This window comes from Rutidosis leptorrhynchoides, chromosome 2, assembly GCF_046630445.1.
Source record: "Rutidosis leptorrhynchoides isolate AG116_Rl617_1_P2 chromosome 2, CSIRO_AGI_Rlap_v1, whole genome shotgun sequence".
NCBI classification, from domain to species: domain Eukaryota; kingdom Viridiplantae; phylum Streptophyta; class Magnoliopsida; order Asterales; family Asteraceae; genus Rutidosis; species Rutidosis leptorrhynchoides.
The window spans coordinates 600,286,235-600,310,805 of record NC_092334.1 but is presented as its reverse complement, the minus strand read 5'-3'; the positions used below and the strand labels follow the sequence as shown (position 1 = coordinate 600,310,805).

Below are 24,571 nucleotides of genomic sequence, written 5' to 3'. Positions count from 1 at the left end.
TTACACGATTTCTTTGACCAATTTCCCCTAAATAAATGTTGGCAATTAATTGAGTAGCTTGATAATGATTAATAAGATAAATAAGTTGCAACCTTCTTGATAATGATAAGTTTTTATTAGTTCGAGTATCATTCTTGTAATCTAATGATACATACATCATCAAGTAAAATCTATTAATCGGCCACTTTAAAGTATAAAGTATCAATTAATTAATTAATATTATTATGTGAATAATAAAATTATATTATATTTATTAATTAAAATAAGAATATAAACCAAAGGAACAAATTAATAAAATCATTTTTATTTAATATTGGAAAGTACATTAAAGCATGGATAAATCCTTATCGTCTTTGTGTGAATGACTCATACATCCCAAACTTAATTTTTCTACTTTTATTAATATATTCGGGTCTATCTTTTAGATATTTTTTTCCAATTGATTTTTTAAGTAACTCATACTCCGTACTATTTAATTTCGCAGTATTTTTATTTTTATATAGTATATATAATATAATAAAATAATATAAATAGTCATGTAATGCAAGGTTGGCTTGTGATTAATAAGTGGTCCAAAAGGACCAAAACTTATATTACATGATCATAATGATTAATGCATTAATCAAACATTAAAACATGTAATGACGATAAATTTATTTAGTTTTTGTCATTCTATGTCATATCGTATTTCATTTAGGTATAGCCATTGACCCATTGTTAAATATTGTTGTAGAAATCTAACAATCTAACAATATTCTGCATTTAGGTATAGCCATTGTTAAATACTGTTATACAATTCTAACAATATTCTGCATTTAGTTATGATGATAGAAACATTAGTACATCGATCCAAGGAATCTTATTAAGTCAATACTTGTGTATTAGATGCATGAATACATATTTATTTATAATTATTTATTATAGTATAATAGTATATTATTAGGATACATATAATTTAAAAATCAGATATTCTAATAAATATAATATATTCATAAATAATTATAATATAATATATTATAATACATTATAGTATATAGTATATAATTATAATATAATAATAAAATAATAACATATGATTTAAATTGGTCTATAAAATAGTATTAGCTTCTTTGGATGAAGACAAAACCACCTCACTGGGAACAAGCCCATTCGGCCCTATAAATACCCACAACTCTAAGCAATAACCCTGCAATTCTCCCCTTTCTCAAACACATAACAAAAACAGAATTTTGTACAACATGTGTCAAAAAGTGTCATCAACTCAAAAGAATTGGGACATGTATAGTCCTTTGAACCCCAAAAACCCTGCAAACAACCAAACAACACCAACTCTTGATTACATTAATCCCCACAAATCTCACCTTAACATAGCATTCAATGAAGTTATTGCGATTGGTCAAATCGCGATTCCAATGATCATAACCGGGCTAATCCTGTATTCACGATCAATGATCTCAATGCTCTTTTTGGGCCGTCTAGGTGAACTTCCACTCGCGGGTGGTTCACTCGCCATTGGGTTCGCCAACATTACAGGTTATTCCATTCTTTCGGGCCTAGCCATAGGAATGGAACCTATTTGTGGTCAAGCTTTCGGCGCCCAAAACTACACTCGTCTTGGCCTTTGTTTACAAAGAACAATACTTCTGTTACTATTAACTTCATTACCCATTTCTGTTTTATGGGTTAACATGAAACAGATTTTGTTAATTTGTAAACAGAATCAAGAAATCTCAACAATGGCACAAACTTATCTTCTTTACTGCCTTCCTGATCTTTTATCCCAATCTTTCTTACATCCATTGCGAATTTATCTTCGTTCCCAAACCATAACTATGCCTTTAACAATTTGTGCACTTATTTCAATTCTTCTTCACATACCCATAAACTATTTTCTTGTTATCAAACTTAATTTGGGTATCAAAGGCATTGCAATTAGTAGTGTTTTAACAAACTTCATCTTTGTTGCTTCATTGATCATTTACATAATCATTTCCGGTGTTTACAAGAAAACATGGGGAGGTTTTTCAAGAAAATGCTTTAAAGGGTGGAATTCACTTATTAATTTAGCAATTCCAAGTTGCATTTCTGTTTGTCTCGAATGGTGGTGGTACGAAATCATGATTTTGCTATGTGGATTACTCGTTAACCCGAAAGCAACCGTTTCATCAATGGGAATATTGATTCAAACCACCTCATTGATTTACATCTTCCCATCTTCATTGAGTTTTAGCGTCTCAACTCGTGTTGGTAACGAGTTAGGTGCGAATAAACCTTACAAGGCGAAACTAGCAGCCAATGTTGGCTTATTTTGTAGCTTTATACTTGGCTTTTCTGCTTTGTTTTTCGCTACAAGTGTACGAAACAAATGGGCTAGTATGTTCAGTGAAGATAAAGATATTATAGCATTAACAAAATTAGTTTTACCAATCATTGGATTATGTGAGCTTGGAAACTGCCCACAAACAACGGGTTGTGGCGTGCTAAGAGGGACAGCCAGGCCAAGAACAGGAGCGAATATAAACGTAGGATGTTTTTATCTTGTCGGGATGCCGGTTTCGGTAGTGTTGGGATTCTATACGGGGTTAGACTTTGAAGGGTTGTGGTTGGGGATGTTGGCAGCACAAATGTCATGTGTGGTGGTTATGATGGTGGTGATGTGGTGGACAGATTGGGAGGTTGAAGCTGAAAGAGCTAGAGACTTGGCTAGTTTTGTTATTGAGGATGTCGAAACTCAAACAATAGTTTGAGTTTGGTGATTAAGTTGTATAGCATAGAGTGGATTTAAAGTACAAGTTTCTAGTAGTAATAACTTTTTTGGATCGTTCAATGTTAATCTTTGAATGTGATTAACTAAGATATGAGGGGAACTATCTTACAACTATCATTACATTACATATATATAAATCAAAACAATAATGCTTATTTGTCAGATTCTAATTGAATAGGTATTTAAGAATGCTTATCAGATTAATTATACATTAATATTCAATATTATATATTATTATTATTATTATTATTATTATTATTTATATATATATATATATATATATATATATATATATATATATATTATATTTTGTAATAAAATAAATTAAACAAATAATCATTTTATTTATTTAATCATAGTTACAACGTAAATTTAGATATGATAAACACTATTTTAACATATCATATCTTTAATGATAATAGCTTTCAACATAAATATGTAATAAAATATTAAACATAATATCTCTTTATCTTTATTATTAATATATATATATATATATATATATATATATATATATATATATATATATATATATATATATATATATATATATATATATATAAACAGAGAATTAATTCAACATTATTGTTTGTTATATACATATGTAATGATTCTTTTAGTATAATGAGCTACTCCCTCCATCTTAAATCTATAATCCAATATTAATCCATTTTTGAATTTTTCAAATTAAGTACTCACTTCTATAAATGAATAAGAATAATATAATGAAATTTGTTGTACCTCTATATCTTTGATATAATACTTTTTAACATAAATATGTAATAACATATTAATTTTAATATCTCTTTATCTTTTTAATATATATATATATATATATATATATATATATATATATATATATATATATATATATATATATATATAACAAAGATTTAATTCAACATTATTGTTTGTTATGTACATATGTAATGATTATATATATATATATATATATATATATATATATATATATATATATATATATATATATATATATATATATATATATATATATATATATATATATATATATATATATAGTGGTAGGATCAAGAGGGAAGTAACCAATCGGGGGGAAGCGGGGGGAAGCAAAAACTTTTTTTTTTCGTTTTTTGAAAAAACCTTGTTCATGAACATTATAGATGGGATGAAAATATGAACATTTAGTAGAGACACTTTGTGATAAATGTTTTTATTTTGGCGGGAAAACGCTCGAAGAAGTAATATATAACAATTATCGTGTTTTTCGAGCGTATGTTGAGGTTTTAGCTATTGGGGTTTAGATATTAGGGTTTATAGGGTTTAGATATTAAGGTTTAGAAATTTAGGGTTTAGGGTTTAGATTTAGGGTTTAGATTTAGAATTTAGATTGAGTTTTTAACACAAACGGTTTAGAGTTTAGGGTTTAGGGTTTAGTGTTTTGGGTTTATGGAATAAACCCAAAACACCAAACCCTAAACCCTAAACCCTAAACTCTAAATCGGGCTAAATTTTACTTCACAAATCATGAAAAAAAAAACGTTTATATTCTTCACGAACAATATTATCTTGAATGTTATTTTTGTCGATCGTTTTCCCGCCTAAATAATAAAATTTATCACGAAGTGTCTCTTCTAAATGTTCATATTTTCGTGTGATCTTGATGCCGGAAAAAAAATTCCAAAAAAACGAAAAAAAAAATTTGTTTCCCCCCGCTTCTCCCCGATTGGTTACTTCCCCATTGATCCTGCCCCTATATATATATATATATATATATATATATATATATATATATATATATATATGTGTGTGTGTGTGTGTGTGTGTGTACTACTCCGTACAATTTAAGTTTTAAGATACTATTTAAAACTATATACGTAATCCAATAAAAGAAGCATATATTGTACTTACATGATGTTTGAGCTGCAACTTGAATTTTTTACTATGAACATGTTTTTCTGGTACTATATAAGTTTGTTCAATCATTGTCATCGGTTAATAGGTAAAAACAACTTTTTACGAGTTCATGTTTGGTATTATATTGATTATTTGTCAATTAAAGTTAAAATGATTATTTGGTAATTCTTATAGATATTTAGATCTAAGTCTCTTTCTCTTGATATTTTGACATAATGAAATTAGTTTGAACTAAAAGCATATACAAGTAGAGATTACATAAAACCTATTTATAATGGTCAATTTTAAAGAAAGTTTTACGAGCTCATGTCTAGGGTTTTATCTATTATTTATCAATTGAAGTTAAAAAGTTCTAACGGATGGGCTCATAATCTATGAGTTAGTATTCAATACTAATGCGTTCCATAAAATGTTATCAGTAACATAGGATTAGGGGTTTTATCTATTATTGGATTATACATTTGATAAGTATCAACGCTAACGTCAACGAATACTAATTTATATAACTATTATGAACCCCACGAGCTCATAAAACTAGTATATAATATATAATACAATATATTTGATTTACAATATTATGTTTTATAATTAACAATGAATTTTATTAATTTTGAAAATGCAAAGTACTTTACCGTATATATTCGAAAAATCGATTTTTTTTTACCTAAACAGTATTAATATTAAATTTTTTACAAAAATAGAAAAACAAAAAAAAAATGTATAAAACACGTATAACCGTGTTTTCCAAACAGTGTTTGGTAAATTTTACCAAAAATCGGCAATGGAAACACCGGTCTAGTGACACGTTCTGAAACCGGCTTTGGGAAACTCGGTTTCTAGAAAGCCCTAAATATTGAAACCCTAATGCAGAATTTTCCCATTTCTATATATATTGAAACCCTAATCTTTCATGATGTTTAAAACACATTTCACAACTAAGTTTATAATAATAAGTGAAATGATTACATGGAAAACAATACAAATGTTACTTAAATAAAAACCAATAATGACATAATCAAATAAACATTACAATCAAACACATTAAAACCTGATAATGGCACATTTCACCACCTATTTAGCGTCTATTACGACACGTTTTTCTGGTATGACCGCTACCATGACAAATACAACATTTCGGTCGTGCACTTATTTCACCAACGTTAGGTTCGTCCATCTCATTCAGTATATGTTGTCCACGTCTCCTTCCTCTATGCATTATTAGTCTCGATGAATCGGCATGAATGCTCTAAGTTAGATCGCTCCAATATGATTGGTCTGTAAGTGGAACAAATGATTTGTTATGTTGATCTCTCCACCTGGTAGTTGTGTAATTCTTACTAATCATCCTAATAATCCCACCTGCATCAACATCCAAATCTGCACATACAGCAATTGTAACGACCCGTCAAAATCGCTATTGACGCGGCACGTTAATCATTGATTCCACAGTGAGGTTTTGACCTCTATATGATACGTTTTGATAAAATATTGCATTCATTAAAATAAGTGACTTTCTAAACATAGAAAGTTATAAACATGTGGGCGAGTGCTTAGGTATAAGCAAAACCCCGAAATACATAAGTCTTTAATTTACAGGTTGACATCACAGTCCAGTTATTTATTACACAACGCAGTTTTATTTTGAATGCAATAAACTTTGTACAAAGCATGAGAGACTCCATGCAGGCAACAAGCACATCACAGCGGAAGCATTCTAAGGACCTGAGAATAAAACATGCTAAAAAAGTCAACACGAATGTTGGTGAGTTATAGGTTTAATTGCTCGAGTCATAAACATATATAAAGATAGACCACAAGATTTCATCAAAAGTTTATCAATAGATTCTACGTAACAGAGCACCCTGGTAACTAAACTTAACGCTATAGTGATAATTACCCCATTCGTTTTAATACACGCAAACCAACGTGTCTTAAACTCAAATAACATACGTCCGTTAAAAGGCTAGCGCTCTAGCTCGGACGGGGATGTCAAGCCCTATGGATCCATATACAATTATTCGCGCCCACCAGTCCATATCCTATGTACTGGCAGCTACTAGTTACCAAAGCTAAGGGATTTTCGGTTTAACTCAGTGTAGAATAAGTATGTACTTGTATCCATTGTTTTTAAAATAAATTGCATGTATTCTCAGCCCAAAAATATTTAATGTATTTAAAAAGGGATCTATAAACTCACAGTTCAATATTGAGACTCAATATTGTAGGCAAATTGCGTAGACGTAATGATGGTAGATGACTGTATGGTTGGCCTTGGATTCAAGAACAATACCCCGGACAATACCCAATATTTCCTTAGCTTAAAGCGGTTTGAAACCCGAATTAAAACACACTCGAATATACTTTATTATTATTAAACTTAAAATTAAAATTATAATTATAATTATAAATTTAAATTTAAATTGAAGAAGAATAAGAAAGAGTTGAAAAAAAATCGTCGAGCAAACTGGTGTATTTATAATACTTTTCCATTTAGTGTAGTTCATGCGATCGCATGAGTTTTCAGTGTTTTTGCCATGCGATCGCATGGCCGCCTTTTCTGTTTTTGTTTGCTAGTTCGTCGACATCAAATAGTGTTTTACTGTAGCAATAGTGTTACTGTAGCAAATAGTGTTTTACTGTAGCAAATAGTGTTTTACTGTAGCAAATAGTGTTTTCACTGTAGCACTGTAGCAAAATACGGTTTCACTGTAGCAAATAGTGTTTTACTGTAGCAAAGTAATTTTTACTGTAGAAAAGTCGTTTTTACTTGTACATATATATACATACATATAATTGTTCATGAATCGTCGAGAGTAGTCAAAGGTAATTGTATATATGTAACAGTTCTAAAATTTTGAGACTCAATCTAACAGACTTTGTTTAACGTGTTAAAATAATAAATCGTATAGAGAATTGGTTTAAATAAGTCAAAAATTTTCGGGTCATCACAGTACCTCCCCGTTAAAGAAAATTTCGTCCCGAAATTTTGAGTAGTACCTGTTTCATGAGCGATATCAGTGAACAAATGTGGATACTTTTGCTTCATTTGATCTTCACGTTCCCAAGTAAACTCGGGTCCTCGTCTTGCGTTCCAACGAACTCTAACTATCGGTATTTTGCTTTGTTTTAATTGTTTGACCTCACGGTCCATGATTTCGACAGGTTCTTCGACAAAATGGAGTTTATCATTAATTCGTAATTCGTCAAGAGGAATTACGACATCCTCTTCAGCTAAACATTTCTTCAAATTTGACACGTGAAATGTGTCGTGAACACTACTAAGTTCTTGCGGTAGCTTTAATCGATAAGCAACTGCTCCAATTCTTTCGGTGATTTCAAAGGGTCCTACGTACCTAGGACTTAGCTTTCCTCGTTTACCGAATCGTACAACGCCTTTCCAGGGTGACACTTTCAACATGACTTTGTCGCCCACTTGAAATTCTAGTGGTTTTCTTCTTACATCAGCATAACTCTTTTGGCGACTCATGGCCGTTTTCAATCGCTGTTGTATTTGAATGATCTTTTCGGTGGTTTCATGAATAATTTCTGGTCCAGTAAGTTGTCTTTCTCCTACTTCACTCCAACAGATAGGAGATCTGCACTTTCTACTGTAAAGTGCTTCAAATGGCGCTGCGTTGATGCTCGTATGATAGCTGTTATTGTATGAAAATTCTGCCAACGGTAAGTATCGATCCCAACTGGTTCCAAAGTCAATCACGCATGCCCGTAACATGTCTTCCAATGTTTGTATTGTTCTTTCACTTTGACCATCTGTCTGTGGGTGATAAGCGGTGCTCATATCTAATCGAGTTCCCAATGCTTTTTGTAATGATTGCCAAAAACGTGATGTGAATCGGGTGTCGCGATCAGATATGATAGAGATGGGTACACCATGCCTGGAAACTACTTCCTTCAAATATAGGCTTGCTAATTTCTCCATACTGTCTTTCTCCTTTATTGGTAGAAAGTGAGCTGATTTAGTTAGACGATCAACTATCACCCAAATAGTATCATGACTACTTGCAGTCCTTGGCAATTTCGTAATGAAATCCATGGTTATTCTTTCCCATTTCCACTGCGGAATTTCCGGTTGTTGCAGTAATCCTGACGGCTTTTGGTGCTCAGCTTTGACCTTTGCACACGTCAAACATTTGCTTACATAAGTAGCAATTTCTGTCTTCATATTAGGCCACCAATAAAACTTCTTGAGATCGTGGTACATTTTCCCGTTTCCTGGGTGAATTGAGTACCTCGTTTTGTGTGCTTCATCCAGTACTAGTTGTCTTAGGTTACCATGTTTTGGTACCCATATCCTACCAGCAAAATACAGGGTTCCATTGGCTTTTACTTCAAGTTGTTTTTCTAACCCTTTGCTCATTTCGCCTTTTTCGTTTTCTTCTTTTAAAGCTTCTAACTGTGCTGCTTGAATTTGCTTTGTGAGATCAGTATGAATTGTAAAATGCAAAGCTCGAACCCTAAGAGGTTTTACTCTTTCTTTTCGACTTAAGGCATCAGCTACAACATTAGCCTTTCCGGGGTGGTAACGGATTTCACAATCGTAATCGTTTAACAACTCTACCCAGCGACGTTGCCTCATATTGAGTTGTTTTTGATCAAAAATATGCTGAAGACTCTTATGGTCAGTGTACACTGTACACTTGGAGCCATATAGATAGTGTCTCCATATTTTGAGTGCAAAAACTACTGCTCCAAGTTCTAAATCATGCGTCGTATAGTTCTTTTCATGAATTTTTAGTTGTCGTGAGGCATATGCGATGACTTTTATGCGTTGCATTAATACACATCCTAAACCTTGGCGTGAAGCATCACAATAGATCACGAAATCATCATTTCCTTCCGGTAATGACAAAATGGGTGCAGACGTTAACTTCTTCTTTAATAACTGGAATGAGGATTCCTGTTCTGTGGACCAATCATACTTCTTTCCCTTTTGAGTCAATGCAGTTAAGGGTTTGGCGATTCTAGAGAAATCTTGAATGAATCTTCGGTAGTAACCAGCAAGACCTAAGAATTGGCGAATTTGTGTTGGAGTCTTCGGGGTTTCCCATTTACTAATGGCTTCGATCTTGGCGGGGTCAACTTTAATTCCATGTTTACTGACAACATGGCCCAAAAAATGTACTTCTTGTAACCAGAAATCACACTTCGAAAATTTTGCGTACAATTCTTCTTTCTTGAGTATCTCCAGTACCAGTCTTAAGTGTTGCTCATGTTCTTCCTTGTTCTTCGAGTAAATCAATATGTCGTCGATAAAAACAATGACAAATTTGTCTAAATACGGTCTACAGATGCGATTCATTAGATCCATGAATACTGCTGGAGCATTAGTTAATCCAAAAGGCATGACTAGAAACTCATAGTGACCGTAACGGGTTCTGAACGCGGTTTTAGGAACATCTTCTTCCTTCACTCTCAGTTGATGATATCCGGAGCGTAGATCAATCTTAGAATAAACACTTGATCCTTGCAATTGATCAAACAAATCATCAATCCTCGGTAATGGGTACCGATTCTTGATCGTTAATTTGTTTAATTCTCTGTAATCTATGCACATTCTCATAGATCCATCCTTCTTCTTGACGAACAGAATAGGAGCACCCCAAGGTGAAAAACTAGGACGAATAAATCCACGGTCCGATAATTCTTGCAACTGGTCTTGTAATTCTTGCATTTCTGAAGGTGCAAGTCTATATGGAGATCGGGCTACAGGTGCAGCTCCTGGTATGAGATCAATCTGGAATTCTACACATCTATGTGGAGGTAGCCCCGGTAATTCTTCTGGAAATACTCCGGGATATTCTCTTACAACCGGCATGTCATTAATGCTTCTTTCTTCAGTATCGATCTTCTTTATGTGTGCCAGAATAGCATAACAACCTTTTCTTATAAGTTTCTGGGCCCTCATACAGCTGATAAAGTTCAGCTTTGAGTTGCTCTTCTCCCCATAAATCATTAATGACGTTTCATTCTTACGAGGGATGCGGATTGCTTTCTCAGCGCAAACAACTTCCGCTCTTGTTTTGGACATCCAGTCCATGCCAACGATTACGTCAAAACTTCCTAATTCTACGGGTATCAAATCGATTTTGAAGGTTTCACCAGCGAGATTCATTTCGCAATCATGGCAAATTTTATCGGCTTTTATCAGTTTACCATTAGCTAATTCAATAGTATATTTATCGTCTAGAGGTAATGATGCACATTTTAGTTTAAAACTAAAGTCTTTACACATATAACTTCTATCAGCACCCGTATCAAACATAATAGAAGCTAGTTGATTATTAACGGTAAACGTACCCGTGACAAGATTAGGATCCTCACGTGCTTTACTGGCACTAACATTAAATGCCCTCCCTCGTGCGGGTTCTTTGTTCTTCTCCTTATCAGGGCATTGATTTATAAAGTGACCAGACTTCCCGCATCCATAACATTTCTTGACATCGGTCAATTTTGTCTTTACTTCAGAAACGGTGGCATAACAATCTTTCGCCACGTGTCCTTTCTTGTTGCACTTATCACAGACCACTTGGCAATAGCCTGCATGATGTGTGTAACACCTTTTGCAGAACGGATGAGGTCCCTTATAGTTAGGACTTGCAGTTGCCACATCTTGTTTACCTTTAAAAGTTTCTTGTTTCTTCAGGTGAGTACTTTTGCCCTTATAGTCTTCCCATTTCCTCTTTCCTTCAGTTGTCTTGACTTCGGTAATTGGTGCCTTAATCGAACTCTCTGTGATCTGGTCCATGAGTTGGTGTGCCATTGTCATGGCTTCCTGCATCGTATTCGGTTTGGACGATGTAACATTTCCTTTGATATTGATCGATAAACCGTCAATATACATTTCTATCTTTCGTTTCTCGTTTGGCACCAATTCGGGACACAACAAGGCTAGTTCCATGAAACGCTTTTCATAGTTATTGAGATTCGCGCCGATAACCTTCAGATTACGTAACTCAGATTCCATTTTTCTGATCTCGTTTCGAGGACAGTACTCCTCGATTAGCATCTTTTTCAGTTCTTCCCAAGAGATATCATATGCCGTATCTATTCCTTCTGCTTTAGCATAATTGTTCCACCAAGTAAGTGCACCGTCTTGCAACGTACACGAAGCATACTTTGACTTGTCTCCGTTCGCACAATTACTGATTTTGAAAACGGACTCCATCTTTTCAAACCATCGGGTTAGACCGACTGGTCCCTCGGTTCCACTAAACGTCTGTGGTTTGCATCCTTGAAAAGTTTTGTATGAGCATCCGTTTCGTGAATTTGTGTTTACGGCTGCTGCTTTAGCTGCTGCTTCGGCTGCTGCTTTTGCTGCTTCGGTTGCAGCAATTCTTTCATTCACACGTTTCTCGACTAGTTGCTCAAACTCAGCATCCGACATTTGAGACATGTTTCTTCAATAAACACAACAGATATAATTTAATCATATAGAATATTATAGGTAAAATGAGTTGTCAATAGTTAATCGTAGCATATTAATAATATGAACCGATTATTATAAAAGCCTTTTCTTCTTATTAGCATTTTATAATTATTTCTAGGGTATTACCTACCCGTTAAGTTCATACATAATAGCTAGTACAAGGAATTAACTACTAAAATCCTAATAATATTCTACTATGAAAATTATAGCGAGTTACTACATTATTATGTAATAATAATAATAAGAAGTAGTAATAATACAAATAATCATTCCATGCATTTATTATTAATAAACCAAAATAATACAATACCATACAATACTGATATTTTACATATGCTTATTTTACATAACAAGATAGAGTAGCACACATAAGCAATAAAATAGCGCATGGAAGATTTATGGTTGCGAGGTCGTTCATTCAGAACTATCAAAAACTTCTTCCCATTTGGTTCTCTCTGCCAATTGTTTGTGTGCACATGGTCCGACAGACATTCTAGCAGTGTATTTTATTTTTAGTTGGGGTTTTGAGGTACCCGTTGCCTCAGTGGGTTTAATACAATAAGGGTGGTTACGGATCGAATGGTCCTGTTCTTTTTTAATAATTAAGGACATTTTATTATTGTGGTTGTTTTTATTATCTATAGCAAGTTGGAATTTCTCCTTAGTGATCTCTTTTATTTCATTAGCGAAATCCTCCTCCTTACTGATCTCGTCTGATGACGAACTGTCTGAGTCATGTGTAGGAGAATATGATGACGAACTGCAAGAATATGTACCGGTGGTCATGAACCGAAATCTGCCAGGCGTAATCGGCACAACCCGCCCGTCAGCGGTATATCTGGACCAATGTCCATATTTGTTTAGAAATGGACGATCCTCGTTTACTCCAGGGATCATGGGTCCATGCCAACGATACTGTGGCTCCGGAAAACTAAAGCTGGGTGGAGCTGGAACCTCCTCTGGGTTTACCGGGAGTTGAGATTCCCCGGCTAACACAATTTCTTCTTTAATAGGTATTGGAAAGCCCTTTTCAGTTGTGGATAGAATAGATTCAGTGTCCGATTCCGAGTCGTACAAAATGATAGGATTAGAAGAAGTCATCTATCACATAATTGAAACAACAATTACGTTAGCATATAAATATATTACATATTACATATAATGTTTTTGACCAAATGATAAGCAAAAATCAGTAAAAACAAATATGGTCATAGTCCAGACTCACTAATGCATCCTAACAATTACCAGTTAAACACACTAATGTAATTTCTGGTTCCCTATGACCTCAAGCTCGGATACCAACTGTAACGACCCGTCAAAATCGCTATTGACGCGGCACGTTAATCATTGATTCCACAGTGAGGTTTTGACCTCTATATGATACGTTTTGATAAAATATTGCATTCATTAAAATAAGTGACTTTCTAAACATAGAAAGTTATAAACATGTGGGCGAGTGCTTAGGTATAAGCAAAACCCCGAAATACATAAGTCTTTAATTTACAGGTTGACATCACAGTCCAGTTATTTATTACACAACGCAGTTTTATTTTGAATGCAATAAACTTTGTACAAAGCATGAGAGACTCCATGCAGGCAACAAGCACATCACAGCGGAAGCATTCTAAGGACCTGAGAATAAAACATGCTAAAAAAGTCAACACGAATGTTGGTGAGTTATAGGTTTAATTGCTCGAGTCATAAACATATATAAAGATAGACCACAAGATTTCATCAAAAGTTTATCAATAGATTCTACGTAACAGAGCACCCTGGTAACTAAACTTAACGCTATAGTGATAATTACCCCATTCGTTTTAATACACGCAAACCAACGTGTCTTAAACTCAAATAACATACGTCCGTTAAAAGGCTAGCGCTCTAGCTCGGACGGGGATGTCAAGCCCTATGGATCCATATACAATTATTCGCGCCCACCAGTCCATATCCTATGTACTGGCAGCTACTAGTTACCAAAGCTAAGGGATTTTCGGTTTAACTCAGTGTAGAATAAGTATGTACTTGTATCCATTGTTTTTAAAATAAATTGCATGTATTCTCAGCCCAAAAATATTTAATGTATTTAAAAAGGGATCTATAAACTCACAGTTCAATATTGAGACTCAATATTGTAGGCAAATTGCGTAGACGTAATGATGGTAGATGACTGTATGGTTGGCCTTGGATTCAAGAACAATACCCCGGACAATACCCAATATTTCCTTAGCTTAAAGCGGTTTGAAACCCGAATTAAAACACACTCGAATATACTTTATTATTATTAAACTTAAAATTAAAATTATAATTATAATTATAAATTTAAATTTAAATTGAAGAAGAATAAGAAAGAGTTGAAAAAAAATCGTCGAGCAAACTGGTGTATTTATAATACTTTTCCATTTACTGTAGTTCATGCGATCGCATGAGTTTTCAGTGTTTTTGCCATGCGATCGCATGGCCGCCTTTTCTGTTTTTGTTTGCTAGTTCGTCGACATCAAATAGTGTTTACTGTAGCAAATAGTGTACTGTAGCAAATAGTGTTTTACTGTAGCAAATAGTGTTTTACTGTAGCAAATAGTGTTTTCACTGTAGTACTGTAGCAAAATACGGTTTCACTGTAGCAAATAGTGTTTTACTGTAGCAAAGTAATTTTTACTGTAGAAAAGTCGTTTTTACTTGTACATATATATACATACATATAATTGTTCATGAATCGTCGAGAGTAGTCAAAGGTAATTGTATATATGTAACAGTTCTAAAATTTTGAGACTCAATCTAACAGACTTTGTTTAACGTGTTAAAATAATAAATCGTATAGAGAATTGGTTTAAATAAGTCAAAAATTTTCGGGTCATCACAGCAATGGCATGGGCGCATGGAAATCTTTGGTGTTACCATCTTCCATAAGAGCACTTTTGCTCCTTATAGTCTCGGTGAATTCGGTCCCCCGTCACCGACTTTCTCATAACATGAATAGACCTTGTACACACCTTGATTGACATCATAAGATGTTATTCTGTAGGTTGTTTCTTTTCCTTTATAGTCTTTATAGAGTTTCCACATTTTCATGGACAGTGGTGAATTCCAACATGTAGAATCCATTGATTGCTTGATAAAGTAGCTTATGGTGTACCTTTGTCCCTATAGAGAGCCCACTTTTCTGGTTCTGCATCCTACAAATATTTCCAAGCTGCTAGATTAACAGCTTTAATTTCTTAAATACCATGTTTGTAAGTGTTGTATTGCGTTGTGGCTAGGGATGGCAATGGATACCTGATCCAGTGGATATCCATCCGATCCACCCGATTATTCGTAGTTATGGACGATCTAAATGGATATGGATACAGATATGGATGAAACGAAATGGATATGGATATGGGTGAAAAGTTTCATCCATGGATGAACCCGCTTTTACCCGAAATAACTAAATATATAAATTTATCACTCGAACAAATATCATTTATGTAGTGATATTTCATTAATTATATTCATCTTTCTTTATATTTTCTCTAAAAATATAAAAATTTCTTATATTTTGTTTTGTTTAAATCATTAAATATATTTATCGTACTTTGGTGATTTAAATGTAATTTCATGTAACTAAAAAGTAAGCAACTTACAGGTAATCGATATCTTTACACGTTTAATAGGCTATTTGTTGACTATTTGTTATATAGATTAGTAAAAATGTGACTTTTGGTAGCATAAACTATTAAAAAATATTACTTTTGATTGTATTTGTTAAATATAAAATAAATTAAAATGGATCGATATGGATGTAATTTTTTAAATGGATATGGATATGGATTAAAAAAATAAATGGATATGGATATGGATACGGCCTCACCTGATCCATATCCGATCCATTGCCATCCCTAGTTGTGGCACGAGTTATCCAACACCACTTTTTAATTTCGTGGTTCTTAATCTTTGTGTTTAGGTTACCGATGATGCTAACCATCGATTTCATTCATCGCATTTAATATACCTGCATGTCAGTCTAAAAATAACACAAATCACTTTTAGTATGGCTAGCGACATGGTCTCGGAACTAATGCAAACACAAAGCCCCACTTTCGTTTGTTTCTTGGTCTAAAATTGCAAAAGCAACAGGCAGAATTTTTTCGTTAGCGTTTTTTGCAACTGTAGTCTGCAATCTTTCCATGTAATTATCTTTTAGATGAGTTCCATCCTCACAAATGATAGGAACACACTTTTGGAAGGCTCAAACAGGCACTCCAAATGCCTAGAATATATACTTGAACATAATCGATATAGGTCCGATTTTTGGACCATTGGAAAATTGAACCACTATATCAGGAATGGTATAAACTAATTTTTCTAAATACTTACATCCGTTGAATTGTAATACACCTTTCATTCCATGCTTAGTGTAACTGACATCCACATTCCAAGTATGTTTTACGTGTGCTTGGATGTGTTTAATTTGGTACGCAATGTCTTTATGTTTTGATCAGCAATATCACTATCAATCAATCTTGAAGTTAAACAGCGATTATTTTTACCAAGAACGTTTCCAAAACAGTTGTGTTCACATCCTCAAGTTGAAATTCGCCAGATCAACTGTTTGCTTCTATTTGAACCACTTACATGGCGTAAATTCTTGTTGACCATTGTAATTTTTGCCCAATGTATTACATATTGCTTTCAAATATCTTGGTTTTGTATCGTCAATAATCATTTCTATGTTACACTTAAAATTTCAAAGTCGAACAACATATAGAAGTTCAACTTTGTTTTTAAACACCATTGATATTGCTCAAAATATACATATTTATCTTCGCAATATCTTCCTACTTTCGTGGCATTTCGATACAAGTTGTGATGATTAGTGAGCGGTTTGTGGTATTTAGTCATTTCGGGACAAAAGTGGCCTAAAAGTTCATATTTATGCTAAGGAATCAACTCTTGGGCCAAAGAAATGAACCTAGTGAAGTTTTGGAGTGAAAATGAAGTTCCAGGGTCAAAAGCGGCGCTCCTAACATTGCTAAAACGTGTATCATCCATTCTCTATTTTGTAATTTCTTTTCCATTTTAGCACTTGTTCTTATTTTCTCTACTTGTAATGATGAATGCTTTAGTTTAATTGATTTTGTTCTTGTTTATCTTATGATTATAGCTTAGATCTTCATAGGAGCACCGCTTTTGACCTTCGGAACGCCGCTTTTGACCCTAGAACTTCATTTTCACTCCAAAACTTCACTAGGTTCATTCCATTGACCCAAGGGTTGATTCCTTAGCATAAATATGAACTTTTAGGCCACTTTTGTCCCGAAACGACTAAATACCAAAACCGCTCACTAATCATCACAACACGTATCGAAATGCCACGAAAGTAGGAAGATATTGCGAAGATAAATATGTATATTTTGAGCAATATCAAATCCCCCACACTTGAACATTGCTAAACCTCAAGCAATATAGGATCAAGCACTCTAAACTCAACCATCAATACCAAACTAGTAGTCTCAAGCTCAAATGCAATAAAGATCAAACCAAACTTGCATTTCAAATAAATTTGGCCAAAATGCAAAGTATTACCTCAAAGAACTTGCCATTCTTCAAATCATCACTTGAACTTGAGACTTGGGTAAACTCTTCAATCAACAATCAAAAACGATCTTCAATCTTCTCAAACTCAAACCTTCAAGCAATAACATCATCAACTTCAAACAATCTCTTCAACTAGAACATCTTCAAGTCTTCAATCCTCAAATACTAACACAATCAAATTTCAAGCCTAAGTCTACCCGTATCAATCATTCCCCCGGCCAAAGTTAATTCCATCTACGAGAAGGTCATCAAACACCAATCACAATAGTATCAAATCATTACAAACTAGAACTTGACCTCCTTGACCTTGACTAAATATGTAGGATTCACGGGATAGCCATAAACTCATCAAACAAATCGATCATATCAAATATAAGCCTACTCAAACAACTCAACATGTACCCAAAGTATGTAAAATGCACCCCGAAATGAATAAGGGCCATGAAAATCGCACACATCAACTCTAATCATGAAATGCATCGTGTGAAGAATTCGCTTCCAAAAAGAATACTCACCTCATCAACCCGCAATGGCTATCCCTCTTCCACCTCCATGCCCCCAAAACACCTATGTTTCGTCAATTCTAAGAATGATCGTCAATTCCAAATATATGTCGTCAATTACAATTGATAATCATCAATTCCAAGAATAGGGTTAAGGTGGGTGTGCCAAAGGTAAGGGACTGGGTACCCTACCTTTATTTGGTTACCCGGGCACGGGGTAACCGGTACTCATCAAGCTTTCTATCACAACTCTATAGTTTCTCTCATAGTAGGGCGAAAGCATTGACGGAGGTTCGTGGAATTAGGGCCCCACGTGGCTAAATAAGAGAGTCCGCCAATTCCAAATTTTTGAAGCACTAGGAAGACTTTAACTTCCTTTCAACAATCAAACTTGACTTGGGAGACTTTACTCCCAAGCTTGGAACAAACATAACTTGGAAGACTTTACTTCCAAGTTAGGAAGACTTTACTTCCAAATTGAGATGATGCTTATCTACTTCCCACATAACAAGCTTTTATGCTTATTTTAAGAAAAGGTAGGAGGTAGTTACTACCTTTCCATTAATTGCATGCGCAAGGGTGCCATAGCTTTTGGCTATGGGTTGTGTTGTCTAGCAACACTAGCACGAAGCCATTACTTCTAAAAAGGATAGCACTTTGTGAAGCTCAAGGCTTCTCTTCCCACGGCACTTAGCATAGCTAAATGTAAAATGGTGTAGATTAGGAAGTCTCCTACACCAAGTAAATTAACCATTCAAGTTTATTTTTGAAACATAAGAGGGTGGACTTTAACCACCAAATTTTTGAAACCGGAAAGACTTTACTTCCCCCACACTTGAATGGAACTTTAACCATTCAAGTTGAAACTTGGAAACAAAAATAAATGGAACTTTAACCATTCAAAACAAGGTAAGTTATGGCTTATGGCTTAATTTTGACCAAAACTTTTCAATAATTTAACAAAACACTTAGGAAAATTTTAAAATTAGGTCATAATTTTATTTAAAGTTAAGTCCACGAGAATTTATCTATCCCCCCACACTTGAGATCATGTAATGCCCTCATTATATGGAATCGAAATAAAATAATAAATTCGAGAGGACAAAATAAAGAGTAGGAGAATCAAAGGTACCCGAGAACAAAAGCCATTTCCACAAGTATTCGTCAAATTGCATGAAATTCTCTTGACATATTCGCATTGCCAAACTTCATTTGTGATTTTGATTAACGAGTCTTTATCTTTACTCGTCCCCGTCTTCTCAACATTCCTTACCGGGGTGGTTCTCCCCCACACTTTATCAGACGGCATGTGAAATCGATGGAAAAAGTTCCACGAATCAAGAGAGTGAGCCAGTCATTAACCCCTTGGGTGGTGTATAAGAAGAGAATAATCTTCTTCATTTGCATGAAGAAGATTGAACCAACCCAAGAGTCAACAATTGACTCTCTTCAAACACGATTTTGAACACGAGGTTCGCTTTCTTAATCGGCTCACACAAACACGAATTATTAACGTCGGGTTGCAAAACCTCCTTAAAATCATCAATACCATACCTGAGAGGATTGTTATACACTTTGAAAGTTTCGGGTATGATATTCTCAACCTCGTATCCTTCATCATTATCATCTTCACTATCATCATCACTATCATGCTTTCCATCACCAAGTGGATTATCATGGATTGTAAAAACGTTAGATGTTGGCAAAGTTTCACTCACTTCATCATTTTCCTCATCACTTTCATCATCTTCATCAAATTCATCATCCTTACAATCTTCATACTCTTCATCGTCTTCACTCTCATCTTCCTCATTGGTTATCAAAGACTCGGGTACTTGTGCAATCTCTACTACTTCGGTCTTGGCATAAAAGCTATCATCATCATCATTATCATTATCATAAAAGACCCAATTTCTTGACCAAGAAGTAGAGACTACGGGTGAGGTGGGTGATGAAATGGTAGTGGGTACAAAATCTTCAAGTAAAGCGAGCATGGAACACACGGTTTTCTCTAAGCTTTGAAATGAGGCGTGTTGAATTTCTAACATTTCTCTCAAATCTCTTCTTTCTTGAACTACAGCCTCCATACGGTTAAGGTGGGTTCTCACAATGTTTGAGAATAACTCTAGTAAATTCGGATCAATCTCCTCTTGTTGTTGATTTTGAAATTGAAATTGGGGAGATTCTCATGTTGAGTTATCCCCATCATAAAAATAGTCCATTGGTTGACCAAAAGAGTCAAAATTAGAAATGGGACCATAATCACAAAGTTGATCCACGGGAACAAAATCATTCATATAACTATTATCATAACCCCCGTCATCATAATAACCATTATAAGCACCAACATAACCATTCGGCTCAACATTAGCTTGCGAAGAATCCATATAACCGTTGTCATTCATACCCATGTAACCATCATTCATATACCCATAACCATCATTCATACCCAAATAATCACTATTGTTGCCCAAATAACCATTGTCATCATTCATGCCCAAATAGCCATTATTCATATCCATGTGACTTGAGTATTCCATCAATTGTTGATCATAATTCGCGATTTTTAACATCAAGTAGTCACACAAAGCATCATACTCCGCCATCTAGCTTAATCACACCACAAACAAACAAACGTTTTTCGAATGCAAGCAAATAAAACAAAAAGTAACTTTTGCAAGAATGAAATTCCTACAAAAGGATCGAACAACTAAAAGTTTAAACCAAATATTCAACTAGCTAACCGCTCTCCGGCAGGGACGCCAAGAAAGTGTTGATGCATGCGTTACAATACATCTTTTACCCTCTAAATTTATACATGATTCAAACATTACAAAGAAGCACACACAATTAACGAGCACTTAGAACCCGGTCATTATAGTACTTTAATGTAAGTATTCATTTCAAGTTCATCCCAAGAGAGCGGTGTAAGTCGAATAATTGAAACTATTAATTGTCCTAGGGTTTGTTTGATTGGGAGGTTTTGATTGATATCAACTAACAACTAAAACTTGTACAATTAAACAACCCTAAGTTAACAAAGTAGCAAAGTATTAAAGACTTAAATCAATTAACTAAGACGTGTTCACTTATCCAATCCTCTCTATGCTTGGCTTGCCCCGTTTTGCCTATTTTGTTATCTCATAAGTTGTTGAACTATTAAATGTTAGAATCGCTTCTAAACCTCAAATCAAATAACACTCCGCGAATTCACATAAGCATTGTATCCTAAGATCGAGTTAAGCATGATTTGGTCATTGAGATTGAGCTTGGGTTAAAATCACTTAAAACCCCCAACTATCGAAATCACTTAAGATAATCGGCACTACTATGTTGACTAAAAGCCAATTGAAAACCAACCTAGATCAAGAACACAATCACTTGCAATTCCTAAGCTAGTTGTCTAAATCACCTAAGGTGTTGAAGCACACATTGATTCACTTCTCAAATCACTAAGAGAGCTACTCAACATATGTAATCAAATTCAAGCCTAAAACAAACTCATAGCAATGGATCTTTAGCTAACTCAACAACACATGATCATGTAATTCATTCAAACAACAATAATCAATTATTTGGGGCAAACACTAGCATTAGAGATTCATAGATAAGCAAACACAAATGATTTAGCCAAACATATCAAAGATTACACTAGCAACAAGCGTAAAAACATCAATAAACATCATCTTGAGTGATTACAAGTAATTAATTCAAAGCTAGATGAAGAAAAACAAAGATTACAACTAATTAGTGCAAAATGAGTAAAGTAAAGTGGAGATTACAACCCAAAGTGACAAAGAGAAGAAGATCTAAGCTATAATCATAAGATAAACAAGAACAAAATCAATTAAACCAAAGCATTTATCATTACAAGTAGAGAAAATAAGAACAAGTGCTAAAATGGAAAAGAAATTACAAAATGGAGAATGGATGATGTAGATGTAGCATCTAGCTTCACTAATCTTTGACTTGGAACATGAAATTAGGCCTTGATCTTGATGGATTCATGATTAGAACCTTTTTAGGGCTCCAAAACGGCCTAAGGAACCAGCTCTCTAACTCAAAAACCCCAAATTTGCTTTTATAGGTCGGCTGAATTTTCTGGCTGAATCAGCTCCAGGAGCGCCGCAATAGGGGAAGGAGCGCCGATTTTGGGTGCGCCGCAATAGACCAGGAGCGCTGCTTTTGACCTGAAAGCGCTGCTTTTGAGGCTGAGAGCGTCGCTTTTGGTCACTGACTTTTTAATACACGTTTTAGCACATATGAGCGCCGCTTTTGACCTTAGGAGCGCCGCTTTTGACCCTGGAACTTCATTTTCACTCCAAAACTTCACTAGGTTCATTCCTTTGGCCCAAGGGTTTATTCCTTAGCATAAATATGAACTTTTAAGCCACTTTTGTCCCAAAACGACTAAATACCACAAGCCGCTCACTAATCATCACAACCCGTATCGAAATGCCACGAAAGTAGGAAGATATTGCAAAGATAAATATGTATATTTTGAGCAATATCAACCATCCCTCTACGAAGCTCACCATCATCTTCATTTCACAAATCTCATGCTTTTCCTTCATATTCAACGACGGAACTCTATCATTATCATCATCACTATCATCTTCATCATTAATAAAACCGAACGTGAAAACAAAAGTGTTGATTTGTGGAGGTTGTGCTACCACAGCCTCATTTGCACCATCTCCGAAACATCTTCTTTTACGTTGTAACTATCTCTTGTACTGTCAGTTCGTTCTTCATCTTCATATTCACCATCACCTTCATCTTCCGCCCCACCTTCATCTTCATGTAAACTTCTCGATCGGATGTGAGATGTGGATGAACCAACACCCTAGTTGTAACAACATGTGAAGATTGCATACTGTTATGCAACTTATCCGCAAAGCTAGATTGTTTGTGTGGAAATGATCCTCTCAAATTGAACTACAAAGCGAGCTTGGTAATCTTTATCAATTGAAGCCAAATAATAAATTATTTCCAAATTATTATCGTCTGTGATTTCATAACTACATGGATTGCCATAAAATTCATACCACATAATGTGTTTCAATGTACATAATTCTGGTTGAACTTCAAGGTATCCATAAATCATATTAGTTAACATAACTAAATCAACCTTGTAAGAGTGGAAAACAATTTTTTAGTGACAGATTATCACCAGTACTAATCCTACCGTTGATGAATATAATTCTACCACCTCAAACAAGATGAACCATCATTGGACGAAATGAAACCATCAAATGAAGTGAGATTTACAGTGTTTGTAAATAAATGTTTTGAAAATTGTTTTTGCTATTATAATTGTCGAGTATATGTTTTTGTGGTTTTTGAGATATGGTTACAAATCTATAAGTAGCATAAATGAGTTTCAAGTATTTAAAACATCACAAAAACAAGTACATTGATTGGGTTTGATTTATATGTTTAAACCATACTTGCAAATACCGATTTCAGTAACTTGTTAGAAAAAGAACCTGAAACTGAGTTTCAAAAACCCGATTTATAACATCTGACAACCGGTGTTATCGAAATCGGTGTTATCAAAATCGGTTTGTGGTAAAATTTACCAAACCGTGTTTGGCACACACGGTTATACGTGTTTTATAATCTTCTTTTGATTTTTTATTTCTATAATAAAAGCTTTAATAGTATTACTGTTTAGGAAAAAAAATCTGAAAACTCCTTTAAAATTTAATCAAACACTACTGTCACTATTTTAACACTCGACTTAAAAGTAGCTCCAACTCGACTTGACCTTTGATCGATCACGGGCCTTATCCCCATTGGACACTATAATTTAATCTTAGAAGTTGCGTTTATTGGATAAAGGTTCTTACTCGGCAAAGTTTTAAAAATAGTTGAATTGAGTAAAACAACTTCATATTTCAAATGAACAGTGTTCTAGTTTTGGACTATATATACATATATATACGTGAAATTTGAGCGACTCAGTGGAGATATGAAAGCTACATCTAGGGTAACCAATTACTCAATTAGGGATCAAAAGGAGATAAGAGTAATGTTAGGTTTTTCTGCAAATAGGCTAACTTGTGGGACTCTAGTGAGAATTTTTAGGGAAAGCTAGAAAAAAAGAGTTTGTAAATGTAAAGATTATGTATTTGTCGGATTACATTCTATTATATTTAAAGATTATTATTATTATTATTGTTATTATTATTATTATTATTATTATTATTATTATTATTATTATTATTATTATTATTATTATTATTATTATTAGAATTAAAGATAAAACAGAAGATAAGCCCTGACTGTGCACATTTACTGCGACTGTGGACTCACCTGCTCCTATTTCGAATACAATTGCGCTGGTTAATATATCTGTTGTCGGTTGTGAAACAGATTATG

General features: G+C 34.2%; 1 protein-coding gene across 1 annotated transcript; it reads left to right on the top strand.

The window, feature by feature from the left end:
• The first annotated feature begins 1,227 nt into the window (after nt 1-1,227).
• Nucleotides 1,228-2,872, top strand: LOC139893403 (protein DETOXIFICATION 49-like). The gene has a single exon (XM_071876564.1). It carries the CDS (start codon nt 1,239-1,241, stop codon nt 2,745-2,747), a length of 1,509 nt encoding a protein of 502 aa, XP_071732665.1. The 5' UTR covers nt 1,228-1,238; the 3' UTR covers nt 2,748-2,872.
• Nucleotides 2,873-24,571: the final 21,699 nt, after the last annotated feature.